Source organism: Vulpes vulpes, chromosome 12, assembly GCF_048418805.1.
Source record: "Vulpes vulpes isolate BD-2025 chromosome 12, VulVul3, whole genome shotgun sequence".
NCBI classification, from domain to species: Eukaryota; Metazoa; Chordata; class Mammalia; order Carnivora; family Canidae; genus Vulpes; species Vulpes vulpes.
In genome coordinates, this window is record NC_132791.1 from 23,422,584 (window position 1) to 23,439,246 (window position 16,663).

A 16,663-nucleotide genomic window follows, 5' to 3' on the forward strand; every position below is an offset into this window, starting at 1 on the left:
TCTTTCAGCCTGGTACTCAGAGCCCTCCATACTTATGAGCCAGGGAACTTTTATAGCCTTTTCCAGCTAGTCTATTACAGACCATCAGCTTCAATCAAACTGGCTCTGAGTCCTGCCTCCCTGGCACATTCTGGCCTCCCCTAACTCCCCCAGATCTTATCCTCTCCAAGCCTGTACATGCTTCGGTCTCAGTGAAGTGGGTTTCAGACTCCTTGTTATCCACTCTGAACTCCCACCAGGTTGGCTTACAAGGACCCAAACACATGCTCCCAGCTCTCCTCGGCCTGTGCCTCTCATCCTTCCAAGCTAAGGGCTGCTGAGACTGGGAGCAGGCCTGCTCATTTCCTGCCATGCAAAGTGCAGAGCTTCAAGGTAGAGGCACTGCGGTGGGGGCTGCTCTACCCGGAGAGGGTTGTTTAAGGTCTGTGAGGCCCTCTCACTGAAGTTGAACTTGTTGGTGAGCTTTCGCTCCTTGGGCTGCTTAGGAGTCATCAATTCTTCTTCAGTCACTTTTTCAGCTACCTGGAAAAAAAGACCCACAGGATCAGGGATCAGCTGTGAGAAGAAGGTGGTGGGGAGTCAACGGTGGGGAGAAGTCATGTCCTAGGAGAGGATGGAAGTAGGAGAGGGTGATAATGCAAGAGGTATTGGTACCTGCAGCCTCTAACCTCTCACCTTCAGCTCTACCTCCAACAAGTTAACCCCTACAGCTTTCATCCACACCTGGAGCTGGAAGGGGAGGAATGGGAGCAATATTATACTGTACCTCAGCTACAGGCATATCTGTTTGACTCCCAGCTTCAGTTTCAGCTTCTGCTTCCTTAAGCTCTTCTTCTTCTTCAAGAATTTCAGTTTCAGAAATCACCACCTTAGTGGACTCCTGAGAACCTTGGTAAGAAATTGCAGGTGAACCCAAAGCCCGGGCCTACTCTCCCACCCCCTGGCAGGGCCAGGCTTTCTTGGTTTCTGCCTTTGAGACCTCAGCTATACCACAGTTCTCATGGGTTGACTCCCAGACCTAACCAGGACAGCCAGCTATTGGAACATTATGTAAGTGGAAGCTCTGCAGAGTTCTGGCTTAGTATTTGCTCCCTTGGGTGACCATGGAAGGGGCCCGGGCTCTGGGTTCCAGCTCTGAGCTGGTCCCTCAGCCTACTTGCTGCTAACTCATCCCGGTAGTGCTGCCGTCGTCCTTCGTCCGAGTCTTTGGGGATCAGGTTCCCGACCTGGCTGAAGTGAACTGCCAGTTGGTTCACAACACCAATAAGTTTATATGTGCCTTCCTAAGAGGAGAGGGGACTGAGTCAGACCAGGTGTCCCAAAAGGGCCGGAGTTGAAATGTAGTCTGCCTTCATTCTGTAAGGCTTAATGTGGTCCATCTGTGTGGGTATATATATATATATATATATATATCCTCCAATCTTCAGTTAACCTGAAGTTTTTATTACATTCCAGCTTAAAGAAGAAGAGGCAAATGAAATAAAGTTTTTTTTTAAAGTTCTCATCAAAGACATATTTTAAAATATCTTTTCTTTCCAACTTTGAATAGTTCTGGATTTGTCTGTCACTGGCTCTTACATCCATGCCTTGGGATCCTCATTTACCTGTCTCATCACAGATCTGAGAAAGGTCATACATGGTCATCAGATATCCCTGGCCTGACCTTCTCTGTACTGTATTTAGTGGATATGAGGACTGGATAGATTCTCAGAGACACTAAATATCCAATCCCCCTGTTCTATAGAAGAGGCCCCAGAAATCTAGAAAAGGTTTGAGTTTGGCACTTGTCCAGTTCATACAGCAAATGAGAAGCAGTGCTAGGTTTAAAATCCAGGCAACCTTATTCATTCCTTTTCAACAAATAATTTTTAAGCAGACACAACACAACATGCCAAGTATTTTCTAGGTTCCAGGGATATAAAGCTTAGCAAAAATAGATACGATCCCTGTTTTCATAGGGCCTATTAGTCTGGTTCTTTTAATAGCTTCTTTATTGATAAACATCTTAGTTGTATCATTGCCCGAGACCAGGATTTCCTTCCTTCTTTCAAAACATTTCTTCTCAACCTTTTTCAAGTCACAAAGAAAATTATTATATTTTACACAAAGGGATAAATTCACTAGAGATGAAGCCAGCCCATGGGCTCTGGTTGTACCAAACCCACCTGCCCCAGGAGGACTAAAAGAATTACTATTTCTACACATAGGTTGGGATGCTCTGCCTTAAAAAGTCATCACAAAGCCCTTTTCTTGGTAACTCAGATGGATGGGAGGATAAAACAGTGTAGCAGTTAAGAGCATGGTTTATGGTGGTGGGCAGAATGGATTCAATCCTGATTCTGTCCCTATTTCCTGGATGAACTTGGGCTTAGCCACTCTAAGCTTTAATATTTTCATCTGTAAAATGAGGATAATATCTAATTTTCAGGATAGTTAGAAGTATTGAAGATATTGAAAATAATTTATTAATACAGTGTCTGACACATAATAAGTACTTATTAAGATTTCAAGGGAGATTAGTAAAGAAATTTCTTAAATCTCCAGAAAATTCCATGTAAAATTTCAAGGTTCCAGTCAAAGACCAAAGTTTAAAGGTGATCTCTAATAGCAGAGAGGCTTTTGTAATATAGCCATCACTGCCAAGCCAGGGAGTACCTAGAGGTCCCTACCCCAGAGGGGATGACTTACTTTGAAGCTGTACCTGACAATGTTCTGGGGTGCATGTGGGTTGTTGGCTGTCAGAATGCGGGTGAACTCCTCCTTTAGCTCCTAAGGGAGAAAAATACCAAGAGGGTTATACACAGAGGGCCCCTACTGCTTTTGAGACTTGAGAGGACCCCTCAGGCTATCAGCAGACATCTCACAGCCAGGTTCTATGCAGGCTCCTAATCTGTACTATGAAAGAACACATTTCTGAGGCTGGAGGAAATAGAAGGGGCAAGGGCAGGATGCTGCTAACTCACCGCATCAGTCAACTCTAGCTGGTCAGGGGGTCTAACAGTGGCTTTGGACTGGGCCCATTCATCTGTTCCTTCTCCCACTTCAGTCCCTGAATCTTCATCCTGGACAAAAACCTCATGTGAGGATTAGTAAGCATTTCTGCAGGAGGCCCTTTCACTCACAAATCCTCCCAGAAGCCAAGCTCTGTCCCTAATACATAGAATACAAAATGCACAATAGATCACTCATGGAAGAGTCCAAAGGAACTGCTCAGGCCAGAGTTCTCTTTGCCTGGAAGACCTTAGCCACTTTAGCCCTTGAGGTCAGGGGTTAGCTGGAACATTGTGGTGGGCCTTTGGAGCCAGTAGTGAGACCGGAAGAACTCTCCCTTCCCTACTCTCTCCCATATGGTCTGGAACCTAATGATCAGGACCAGCTGCCAAAGGCAGGGCTTTATGCAAAATGAAAGGACATCCAGCTATTCTTTTTTTTTAATTTTTATTTATTTATGATAGTCACACACAGAGAGAGAGAGAGGCAAAGACAGAGGCAGAGGGAGAAGCAGGCTCCATGCACCGGGAGCCCGACATGGGATTCAATCCCGGGTCTCCAGGATTGCGCCCTGGGCCAAAGGCAGGCGCCAAACTGCTGCGCCACCCAGGGATCCCATCCAGCTATTGTTTAAGCTACTTCAATTCTGATTCATATTTTATCTTCCAATTTGCCACCTTATGGTTACTCTTTCAGCAATACTCTTAGTGCCTGGTAACTTTGAGCTTCCCAGTCCCATCAGATTCTTGCTGCAAAAAAATCAGACTACGAGTTTTTACTTTTCCTGATAGCTAAAAACCTTGCCAAAGTGGCCCATGATATATTAAGAAAAACTCACCCTGGTTAGCAAAGATATACAAAATAAAAGAATGTCATTTTTCACTATAAAATTCCTGAAAAGTATGGGGCACCTGGGTTGGCTCAGTCAGTTGGGCAACCAACTCTTGGTTTCAGCTCAGGTCATGATCTCAGGGTGGTAAGATGGAGACCCACACCAGGTTCTGCACAGTGCAGTCTGTTTGGGATTCTCTCTCCCCCTCTGCCCCTCCCCCTGCTCGCATTCTCTCATTCTCTTTCTCTCAAATAAAAAATAAATCAATTCCTTCCTTCCTTCCTTCCTTCCTTCCTTCCTTCCTTCCTTCCTTCCTTCCTTCCAAGATTTTATTTATTTATTATATAGAGAGAGATTGAGAGAGAGCGCACAAGTAGGCAGAGAGGCAGGCAGAGGGAGAGGGAGAAGCAGGCTCCTCACTGAGCAGAGAGCCTGATAAGGGCTTGATCTCAGGACCCTGGGATCATGACCTGAGCTGAAGGTAGATGCTTAACTGACCGAGCCACCCAGGGGCCCCAATAAAATCTTTTCTTAAAAAAAACCATTGAAAACTAAAACAACAAAAACCCAAAACAAAGAGATCCCTCAACCAAATGAAACTAATCATCAATGTTGGTGTGGTTATGGGGAAATTGATGCCCATAAATTAACACAACCTGTCTTTCTTTCTTCCTTCCTTTCTTTCTTTCTTCTTTCTTTCTTTCTTTCTTTCTTTCTTTCTTTCTTTCTTTCTTCTTTCTTTTTCTTTCTTTTTCTTTCTTTTCTTTCTCTTCTTTCATTTCCTTCTTTCCTTCCTTCCTTCCTTCCTTCCTTCCTTCCTTCCTTCCCTCCCTCTTTTTTCATCCATAAATAGTTTTATTGGGACACAATCACACTCATTCATTTATGTATTGTCTTTTGCTGCTTTGGCCATACAAGCTGAGTTGAGTAGTTATACATGAGACCAAATGGCCTCCACAGCCTAAGATATTTACTCTCTGGCACTTCATAGATAAAATTTGCCCACCCCTGAGGTATATGATTAGTAGTCAGGCTGCTGGTGTTCAGTAGAATTAGATTGTCTTATCTTTGTGTTAATAATTTTTTCTTCTGCAGTGGCAGACTACAGTTTCTGTATGTTATAGGGAGAGTTTTACAGTTAACCTCTCTTTGCTACTATGAAAAAGAAAAGATATTTTATTTATTCCTCAAAAACATGACTGTGGTTACCCTGTTGTTGTGCAGGGCCAGTATGACAATTTTGGTCATTTTTTAAAATTTCAAGTTTTTATTTAAATTCTAGTTAGTTAACCTATATGGTAATATTTGGTTTCAGGTGTAGAATTTACTGATTCATTATTTACATATAACACTCAGTGCTCTTCATAACAAGTGCCATCCTTAATCCCCAGCACCCATTCAGCCCATTCCCTGCCCACCTCCCTCCATCAACCCTCACTTTGTTCTCTATCATTAAAATTCTCTTATGGTGGGACGCCTGGATGGCTCAGTGGTTGAGCATCTGCCTTTGGCTCAGGGTGTGGTTCAGAGTCCCAGGATGGAGTCCCACATCGGGCTCCTTGAGGGGAACTTGCTTCTCCCTCTGCCTGTGTCTCTGCCTTTCTCTGTGCGTCCCTCATAAATAAATAAATAAATAAATAAATAAATAAATAAATAAATAAACAAACTAATAAATAAATAAATAAAATCTTTTAAAAAAAGATTCTCTTATGGTTTGCTTTCCTCTCTCTCTCTCTCTCTCTCTCTCCTTTTTTTTTTCTCTCTCTCCTTATGTTCATTTGTTTTGTTTCTTAAACTCCACATGTGAGTAAAATCATATGGTATTTGTCTTTCTCTCACTGGCTTATTTCGCTTAGCATAATACCTTCTAGTTCTATCCATGTCATTGCAAATGGCAAAATTTCATTCTTTTTGTTGGCGGAGTAGTATTCCATTCATCTTCTTTATCTTCTTTATCCATTCATCATTTTTAAAAAATATTTCATTTATTTATTCATGAGAGAGAGAGAGAGAGAGAGAGAGAGAGGCAGAGAAACAGGCAGAGAGAGAAGCAGGTTCCATGCAGGAAGCCCAATGTGGGACTCGATCCTGGGTCTCCAGGATCATGCCCTGGGCTGAGGGTGGCGCTAAACCGTTAAGCCACCTGGGCTGCCCTCCATTCATCATTGATGGCCATTTGGGCTCTTTCCATAATTTGGCTGTTGCTGATAATGCTGCCTAAACATCGGGGTGCCTGTGCCCCATTGAATCAAAGTATAACCTTTCTAAAGAGCAATTTGGGAATATTTCTCAAAAGCCTAACAAGTGTTTATATTCTTTGACTGAAGTTTCTATATGTAGGACTTTTTAATTAAAGAAATAACCAAGGACACGCCCAGAGATTTAAACGTACAAATGTTTGCTGGAGAATTGATCATAATAGTGAAAAAGAGGAAACATGAAACATTAATGTCCAATAATAGGGCATGGTTGAACAAATTATGGTATGGCCTTAAGAACACATGGTAAAATATTATATAGTAATTTTAAATGACTCTATAAAAGTATGTTTATTGGCAATGAAAAGTATTCTAAATATATTATGTAAAAAGGAGATTATAAAATAACATACAGTTTGATTCCATTTCAAAATAAATACATATCATTTTTATATATGCACAGAAATATCTGAGAGGATATAACATCATGTGTTAACTAAGAGGTTTCCTGTGATGGTGGGTTTAAGGGTGATTTTAATGTTCTTTTTGCTCATTTGAATTTTCTAAAAAATATATAGCTAATATTTTCAATGGAAAACAATGCTGTTAGCTTCTTGCTGAGAGCCTGCAGTGGGCTCAGCACTTACTCTTTTTCTGGTTCCTCTGCCCACACTGATGCTCTGAAAGAAAGAACAGAAACAAGAGGTAAATCATAGGCAAATCTCTGTGGGACTATCAGAAACAGTATTATAGGGAAGTTTCTGCCCAGAGACCCCAAAGACATTGGACATTGAACTTTCCCAAGTCTTAAAAACAGTCTTTTCAGTGGCAACATGTGTTTCTTACCCCAGCCAAGGAGGCCCTGTATCTGAAGCAACCCCATTCCAGCATCAGTGCAATTGACCCATGAAGAGCAACCAGGTAACTTAGCATTGGGCATTTCAACAAACATTTTTTTAAAGTATTTGCTATTTTAAGTGCTCAGCTTTGCAGTATGCTTTCCACTAAGGGGATTTTTTTTTTCACTAAGGGGATTTTGAAGTCAGATTATATTCACAAACACTTGTTTGGGATGAATGTAAACTCTTTCTGAGCAGGTACTTTGTGTTGTCCACTGCTGTCTGAGAATATAGCATGTGTTCAAAATATTTATTGAATAAATGAAAGAATGCTGTCAAACGCATTAGTAATCATGATGCTGGGAAAAATGTTTTTCCTCTTTGGGCCTCGGTTTCCTTGTCAGTAAAATGTATAGGATTGGATGTGATGACCTTCCAGTTCTAACACACTAAAATTTTATGTTCCCAAGGGGATCCCTGGGTGGCTCAGAGGTTTAGCGCCTGCCTTTGGCCCAGGGTGTGATCCTGGAGTCCTGGGATCGAGTCCCTCATCAGGCTCCCTGCATGGAGCCTGCTTCTCCTTCTGCCTGTATCTGTTTCTCTCTCTGTGTGTGTCTCTCATGAATAAATAAAATAAAATAAAATAAAATAAAATAAAATAAAATTTTATATTCCCAAGAGCATCATGGTCTGTTCAGCTTCATAAACATTTGTTGAGCATCTATTTATCTGTTAGGGACATACCCGAGCAGTAGGACAAAAATGAAGACAGATAAGGTCTCTGTTCCAGTTTGCTCAGGGTCCATGGAGGATAGTGTAGGCAGTGCTCATCCTTTGCTCTCTCATTCACTCACTCACTTACTCACTCAGAGTACGTTCCTTTGAAAGCCTGCTCTGTGCCAGCAACAGAGATATATGTGCCCAGAGTGCTGGAGGGGTGCACAGAGACACCTACCCAGCACAAGAAAGGCTCCCAGAGGTGGCTATTTCCTAGCTGGATATCAAAGAAAAAAAATATATTGTCCAACTAGAGAAAATATTTTTCAGAAGAAGAAAACAGCATGCACAAAGGCAAAAGAAGAACAGTGACAGAGCTAGTGAAATGTTCCACCAAACAAACAAAAACCCTGCAGTATATATACAGAACAATAGATGTTTCAGATGATCAAGCGAAAGGGAGATCAGTGGAGGCTAGAAATGTGAAGGAAAGGCACCTGTAGGAAGCAAGTCTAAAGTGTTGGAGGAGGGGCCAGTGCAGTGTGGTGGCTGCATAGCACATTGGACAGAGACCTCTGCTCCCTGCTCTCACAGGCCATCTGTGTGATCTTGCAGAAGTGTCTTGGGCCTCAGTCTTCCAAATACAAAGCGACAGAGTTAGACTAGATGGGGTCTTATAGCTCTTACAGTTCTTACATGGTAGTCTATGGGAGAGGCTTTGATGGTGGAGGGGAAGAAAGGGATTCTAGGGAAAGGAAGAGCATGTCTCAGCTTGGGCTGGGATTGTTGCTGGTAGAGCAGGCAGCAGGATTCAGATTTCTGCCAGGTTGCCAGGGTTTCCAGTGATGGAACCCTTCTCTGAGGCTAAGGTGCATGAGCCAAAAAGCTGCTTTTTTTTTTGAAGCACCTCTGATCCCTAAGGTAACAAGATGGAAGCGCTACAACATCCAACAGCTTTCTGGCCCACAGCAGAACACTGGAGGGCCAATCCCAATCCAAACTGCCAGCCTTAAATAGAAAACGAGATCCAGTTACCACTGCCCCCCATAAATATGTCTGTAAAACATTTATCTGGCAATAAAAGAACTGACAAGGCAATTTGAGTATAATTGTTTTTGGCAGTTGGAAATATTTCAATTAACACACTATAAAAGCCACACTATAATAAATGCAAAACAGGCCAATGAAATCAGCTGCAGCCCTGACTTCCCAACCATGGCAAAGGAGATTGAATGTCAGGCTGCCACTCTGGGCCCTTGGTCTTCCAAAAGGAGAGGCTTGAGACAGACAAGCCTGAATTCCTGGAAAGCTTTTGATGGCTCCTCCCAGAAGCCATCAAACCACAGAAGAACAAAGCCCAAACTCCCTCCCCTGGCCCTCAGAACTCTATCATTTGGCCCCACATCTCCATTCCAGCCTGTTCTCCAACCCTTCATGTGCTAGCACTTTGAGATGCAGCTACTCACAGTTCCTGAGCATGGCCTGTGCTTTCTCACCTCTGCACCTTTGCTTTTTTTTTTTTTAATTATTTATTTTATTTTCTTTTAAGATTTTATTTATTTATTTATTTATTTATTTATTTATTTATTTATTTATTTATTCATAGAGACAAAGAGAGAGAGAGAGAGAGACAGGCAGAGGAAGAAGCAGGCTCCATGAAGGGAGCCCGACGTGAGACTCGATCCAAGGTCTCCAGGATCTCACCCGGGGCTGCAGGCGGCACCAAACCGCTGCGTCATCTGGGCTGCCCTTAATTACTTATTTTAAAGCAATCTCTATACCCAACATGTGGCTTGAACTCATGACCCTGAGAATAAGAGTTGCGTGCTCTTCTGACTGAGCCAGTGGTGCTCCTGCACCTTTGCTTTTTACATACAGTTCCTCCTGCCAGAAACACCATCTTCCCTTTTCCCCTTTCTGCTCCCACTATCTCTAACAAAACACTACTTAACTAACCTCTACTCGTCCTTTATCTTACCCTGACATATTATCATTTTTCTCCTACCTCCCTCTATTCTTCTATTCCTCACTTTGAGCAAGGCTCTGCCCCACCTTCCATCACCACCATAAGTACTGGCTGTTAAGAGATGCAAGATGAAATGTATCTTCAAATAGACACTCTGTTATTTCTGGGTTTTGGTTTGCAAAAGGGAATTGTATTATGAAAAGAAACATAATACCGCAGTATGCGTTGGAGGCAGCCTGGAGATTCCAGCAAAAGAGGTCCACTATTCTTATACTATTGATCAAAGATCTACTTTTGGATAGGTCATTCTACTTTGCCAAGGGAGGATGTATATTAGAGGAGTGATGCAGGAAGAGAGAGGAACCCTCCCCATCCCCCACAGGCCACCATGGCAGTCAAATTAATCCTGATGATCAGTGGGATAACAGATGTCCTATTCTGAACTCCTCCATAGTAGAGCATTTTCTATTCTCATTATTACAGATTTTAGTGTGAGCATCCTGAGAGAAGGAACTGGTAAAAACTCAGCTTCCAAGTGGTTACTTCTCATTTCTTTTTCAGGATGAGGGCTGGGCTCCCTTGCTCTTTCTTGAAACTTTTCCACCTTCAATTCCACGTCACTTCTCTAGTAGTTCCTTCTCAATATCCTTGACCAGGAATATATGCTTCAACTCCTTAGTCTTCTTTTTTTTTTTTTAAGGATTTATTTATTTATTTATTTATTTAAAGAGAGCAGAGGGAGGGGTAGATGGAGAGTAGGGAGAGTATTTCAAGCAGACTCCCTGCTGAGCATGGGAGCCCGACTTGAGGCTCCATCTCATGACCCTGCGATCATGATCTGAGCTGAAACCAAGAGTCAGATGCTCAATCAACTGAACCACCCAACACCCACCCCCCAAGTCTTCTTATTCTACACAGTCCCCTTGGTGTTTCTAATCCCTACTCATAGCTTCATCTTGCACCTTATGATAGGGTTCAAATTATTTCTTTTTAAAAAAAATTTAATTATTTATTTTTATTTTCTTTAAGCCATCTCTATGCCTAATGTGGGGCTTAAACTCCAGACCTCAAGATCAAGAGTTGCATGCTTAAAAAAAAAAAAAAAAAAATTGCATGCTCTACTGACTGAGGCAGCCAGGTGCCCTAAAGTTAAGATCTATTTCTATAGCTTAGACTTCCCAGGACCTCATGTTCAAATTGGTAACAGAGTACTCAAACTGAGTATATTTAAAAGCCAACCATAATATGTTCTTTTCCCACCCCAATGATTATATTCTTTTTCTACATCAAATTTCCATTTCTTCTGGTATTTCCTATGTCACTTAAGTGCATCCCCATCCACTCAGTCACCCAGGTTGGAAACTGGAAACCATCAAAATGCCTGCCTTTCCCTCCCTCCCTCCCATTAGCATCATATTTCAAAGTCTAACAATTCTATCTCCTTGATATCTTTCATACCTATCCTCTCCATTTACACCTCCCTTACTATCTCTTGCCTAATTACATTTGATTTACCTAACTCCAGTTTCTCTCCATTCTAATAATTATATCATTATCATCATTCTCAGCTACTGACCACTTACACTGGGCTAGTCATTTACTAAGCAATTTATATGCCTTATCTCATTTAACCTTGAGAACCACCCTATCAGGTAAGAATTATCATTATTCTATTTTACAGATGATGACATTGAGGCTTAAAGAGATCAAGCAACTGACCTAAAGGTGACCAGGAGTTGAACCCAAACTAATCACTATCTATAAGTGATCTTCCTGTAACACAAATCTGATCATATCACTTTCCTGATTTAAAGCCTTCAAGGGTTCCTCATCAGCCATGAGATAAATCTCAAATTCTCTAACACAGCATCCATATCATCCTCTACCCTTTTCCTCCCACAGCTATGGGTGGGTGCTTTGAAAATGAAAATTCTGGCCAAGGTAACAGATGATTATTATTGTCACCTACTGGGCATTTACCTGAACTTAGATCTGTTTTGGTACATAGCATCTGAAAAGTGTAAGCAACCCATTTGTCTCTGAGCATACTTTAGAGGTAAGGAGATAAAAAAAAATTCTTAAACTAAAAAAAAAAATTCTTAAACTGTTCCCTATCATGAAGATATAATATTAAACAAGTATGTGATAAGATGTACTCACGGAGCCCAGATGTGGGCTCTGAAGTTGAAGATACCTTGGTTTGGGTCCCCACTCTGCCACCTGCTAGTTCTATGGCTCTAGGCAAGTTACTTGTCTTCTCTGAACCTCGGTATCTTTATCTTTAAACTAGGAATAATGACACCTTCTCAATCATAGGCTTGTTATGAGGATTAAATGAGTCAATGAACATAAAGTGCATAGTGTGGTGTTTAGCCAGATTTATGCTGAAGTAATGTAGTCGGCAGCATTATATTCCCATTTACAGACCCTGCTCTGCCCTCAGCCACACAGAATTTCTGTGGCCCTTGCTTACTAGGAAGCCCCCACCCTAGGGACTAGAGGCTACAGCAGCTCACATTTCCACCAAAGAGTTCAATGCTGAAACATGTTTGTTCCTGGAAAGAGGGGCTCTTCGAAGCATGCAAACCCACAGATGCAGCAGCATCCTTCCTGGAGCCCAGGAGACTTCGTTTACCATTTCAGTTGTCTTGGTCCTTATTTTAAAACTCACTAACAGGTTTCCATTAAGCTAAATTGAAACTAAATACCTCACCAGCTTGCAGTTTCCGTTTTTAAAAGGGTAAAAGCTCTTAGTCCCAAAGGAACAGTAATTCACCAACACATCTTTCTCTGGCTACAGGGACTGCATTTCAAATCTCTGAGCCTAGTGCAGTGTCTAAAGCACACAGAAGGTACTAAATAAGTGTACTTGAAAGAAATCTCAAAATTTTGAAAAACTGGAGATAAAGGGTAATAGATATTATCAAACACTATTGTGGGAGTGCCAACTGATGCAAACTTTTTATAGGATTATTTGGCAACATCTGACAAAATTTAAAATGCAGATACCCCTCAACTCCACTTTCTTGAATTTTTCCTATAGCAGTATTCATACACATGCATAAAATGTACAAAACTGCTCACTGAAGCGTTATTTATAATATTTTTGCAAATGGAAAACATTGATAGGGGCCTAGTTAAATAACTTATGGTATAGCCATTCAATAAGACACTCTGCATATTTTTAAAAGAATGAGATAAACATTTATGTACTGTTATGGAAAGCTCTCCAAGGTACATTGTTAAATAAAAAAGCAAGCTACAGAAATAGATGACCCATCTGCTTACTTTAAGAATATGTATGTATGTGTATTTGCATATACATACAAAATTTCTAGAAGAATATATAGAATCTGTTGATAGCAGTTTGGTTTAGGAATGTGACTAGGGAATCGTGGGGAAGGGGACCAATACTGTCCACTATATACTCGTTCTCATGGTTTTAATATTTTTAATGTGAATGTGCATTATTTTATAATTTAATATGCTAAGAAATTTAAAAGTCAACAAAGCACAATTATAGAGGTTTTTCTTCCCTATTAATGCAGTATTAGTTAGTACAGTGTTCTGAATACAGAAAAAGAGGATATGAGACCAGGCTGGTGCCTATCTGGAAGGTGAGGAGGGCAGAAGCCAACTCTAAGGACCCTTGCCAGATAAGGCTACAGCAAGCAAAGAGGGTAGGATTTAAATGCAGAAGTTTTATTTATTTATTTATTTCTAAAAAGATTTTATTTATTCATGAGAGAGAGAGAGACAGGCAGACACAGACAGAAGGACAAGCAGGCAGAGGGACAAGCAGGCTCCATGCAGGGAGTTCCACATGGGACTCTATCTCCATCCCAGGTCTCCAGGATCACACCCTGGGCTGAAGGCGGCGCTCTGGGCTGAAGGCGGCACTAAACGGCTGAGCCACCTGGGCTGCCCTAAAAGCAGAAGTTTTAGGGTAAGCTTTGGATGGGTCCCCTACTTGGCCACAAACTATATGTGAAATCTTGAGCAAAGTATTTAGTCTCTAATCCTCATTTTCTCATCTACAAGGTAGAGAAAAATATTAATGCCTGTCTCAGAATTGCTCTGAGGATGAAATAAAACAATGCCTGAAGAGCACCTAACTTAGAGCCCAGCACTCAGTAAGCCAAGTAACACTGGCAATGTAGACTTTGTGGTTGTCATCATTTTATTAATCTATCATGGTCTGCTAAGCATGGCCACTGAGTCTCATTCTAGGGGAATTTATTGTAAAATCGAAAAGTGTGTTGTCCATACCTGAAATCCAGGTAGGCACCAACCTGGTCTCATATCTCCTTTTTCTGCATTCAGAGAGAGACAAACTATAAGAGACTTTTAATTATGGGAAACAAACTGAGGGTTGCTAAAGGGAAGGGTTGTGGGAGAATGGGGAAACTGGGTGATGGATATTAAGGAGGGCACATGATGTAATGAGCACTGGGTGTTATAGAAGACTGATGAATCACTTACCTCTACCTCTGAAACCAATAATACATTATATATTAGTTAATTGAATTTAAATTTAAAAATAACACTTCTGTTGTTATTTATGCCTTTGTATTTGATACAGTTCATCAGTTAAACCAGTTGGGACTGGAGTTTCTTTGTAGGAAGGTTTTAAGTTTTGAACTCAATTTTTAAAAATAGGTATGGAGTTTTCATATTTCTATTTATTCTTTTGTTAATTAAGGTAAACTGTATTTTTCAAGAAATTTGTCTATTCAAGGAATCCCTGGGTGGCTCAGCGGTTAAGCGCCTGCTTTCCGTCCAAGGCATGATCCTGGAGCCTCGGGATCAAGTCCCACGTCAGGCTCCCTGCATGGAGCCTGCTTCTCTCTCACACACTCTCTCTCTCTTTCTCTCTCTCTCTGTATCTCTCATGAATAAATAAATAAAATCTTAAAAGAAAGAAAGAAAGAAAGAAATTTGTCTATTCGGGGCACCTGGGTGGCTCAGTTAAGCTTCCAACTTTTGATTTCGGTTCAGGTCATGATCTCAGGGTCATGAGATCAAACCCAAATTTGGCTCCAAGTTCAGCACAAGTTTGCTTGAGATTCTCTCCTTTTCCCTCCTCCTGTTCTCTCTCTCTCTCTCAAATAAATAAAATCTTAAACTTTTTGTTCATTCTATCTAAATTGTTGAATTTATTGCCATAAAGTTATAGTAATATTTCCTTATTATCCTTTTAAAAGAAAAGATTTTATTTATTTATTCATGAGAGACATACAGAGAGAGGCAGAAACACAGGCAGAAGGAGAAGCAGGCTCTATGGAGGGAGCCCGATGTGGGGACTCAATCCCCAGACTCCAGGATCACGCTGTGAGCCAAAGGCAGATGCCCAACCGCTGAGCCACCCAAGTGTCCCTCCTTATTATCCTTTTTAATGTCTGTAGGATCAGTAGTGATTTCTCATGTTCTATTCCTGATATTGATGTTGTGATTTCTTTTTATCTTGATGAGCCCTGCTAGATTTTGTCAATTTTATTAATATTTTCAAAGAATGAACTTCTGACTTTGTTAATTTTCCCTATTGTTTTTCTCATTGTTCCTATGAAACATTGATTTAAAATCTTTCCTTTTTTGCTAATACAGGCATTTAGAAGTGCCTGGGTGGCTCAGTGGGTTAAGCATCTGCCTTCTACTCAGATCATGATCCCAGGGTCCTGGGATTGAGCCCCACATCAGGCCCCCTGCTCAGCAGGGAACCGGCTTCTCCCTCTCCCTCTGCCCCCCACTTGTGCTTGATCTCTCTTTCTCAAAACAATAAAATAAATCTTTAAAACAGACATTTAAAGCTATGAATTTCCATTATGCCTAACTAAGCAGCAACCAAAAATTTGTGGTCATATTTCCATTACCACTCAATTAAAAGTATTTACTAATTTCATTTGTGCTCTTTCTTTTTTATTCTCTTTTCTTTTTATATAGTTGACACTATATAGTTGACAATGTTACATTAGTTTTAGGTGTTCAACATAGTGATTTGATAATTTTTTAAAAAAGATTTTATTATCTATTCATGAGAAACACACACAGAGAGAGGCAGAGACATAGGCAGAGGGAGAAGCAGGCTCCATGCAGGGAGAAGCAGGCTCCATGCAAGGAGCGCAATGTGGGACCCAATCCCGGAACTCCGGGATCACACCCCGAGTCAGGCAGACAGACGCTCAACCGCTGAGCCACCCAGGTGTCCCTGATTTGACAAATTTATACATTATGCTATGCTCACTACATGTGTAGCTACCATTTGCCCTTGTCTCCTTTGACAACTTTATTTAGAAGTATGTTCCTTAATTTCTAAATATTTAGGGATACAATTCATCAGTTTTAAATAGCAATTTTAAAGATATTGCTATTTATTTTAAATTTAACTCCGTTTTTTTTTTTTCAAGCTATTCCTAGTCTGCTGAGATTCTTTCTCTCATGGATGGATGTTGAATTTGAATTGAATTAAAATCTGTAAGATTTTAATCTTTTGATATGTCTTGGGATTTGCTTCATGTCCTAGCATATGGTCTATTTTTGTGAACATTCTGCAGTTCTTGGATATAATTTTCATTCTCCAATTCTTAGCTGTAGTGTTCTACAAATGTTAATTAGGTCATTATCTTCCAATAACTGAGAGACAAGTATTAAAATGAACTATCTTTGTGTATTTTTCTATTTCCCCTATACACTCTGTCAGTTTTTTTTTTTTAAGATTTTATTTATTTATTCATGAGAGACACGGAGAGAGAGAGAGGCAGAGACAGAGGCAGAGGCCCACGCAGGGAGCCTGACAAGGGACTCCATCCTGGGTCCCCAGGATCGTACCCTGGGCCGAAGGCGGCACTAAACTGCTGAGTCACCTGGGCTGCCCTGTCAGTTTTTTATTCATTTATCTTGAACTTCTATTAATAGGTGCATACATGTTTGTGATTTTAAGTCTCCTCTTGAGAGAATGTCATTTATTTATCATTATGAAATGTCTCTACTTATCATTGAGAATATTCCTGGTCTTGAAGCCTACACTTAGTTCTGATAATACTAGAGCCACACAACTTGCCATTATCAGGGTATACTTTTTCTACTCTTTTATTTTCACCTTTTCTATGTCTTTATGTTTAAA

General features: G+C 40.8%; 1 protein-coding gene across 6 annotated transcripts in view; it reads right to left on the bottom strand.

Moving 5' to 3' along the window:
- DNAI1 (dynein axonemal intermediate chain 1) overlaps positions 1–16,663 on the bottom strand; it is a 115,317-nt gene that overhangs the window by 87,687 nt on the left and 10,967 nt on the right. For all 6 annotated transcript variants that reach the window (XM_072728067.1, XM_072728064.1, XM_072728068.1 and 3 more), the window contains exons 2-7: positions 6,669–6,701; positions 2,964–3,062; positions 2,689–2,769; positions 1,157–1,283; positions 767–888; positions 403–522 (exon numbers count right to left, since the gene is read on the bottom strand). In XM_072728067.1, coding sequence (XP_072584168.1) covers positions 403–522; positions 767–888; positions 1,157–1,283; positions 2,689–2,769; positions 2,964–3,062; positions 6,669–6,701 — 582 coding nt within the window. The remainder of the gene's footprint in view (positions 1–402; positions 523–766; positions 889–1,156; positions 1,284–2,688; positions 2,770–2,963; positions 3,063–6,668; positions 6,702–16,663) is intronic.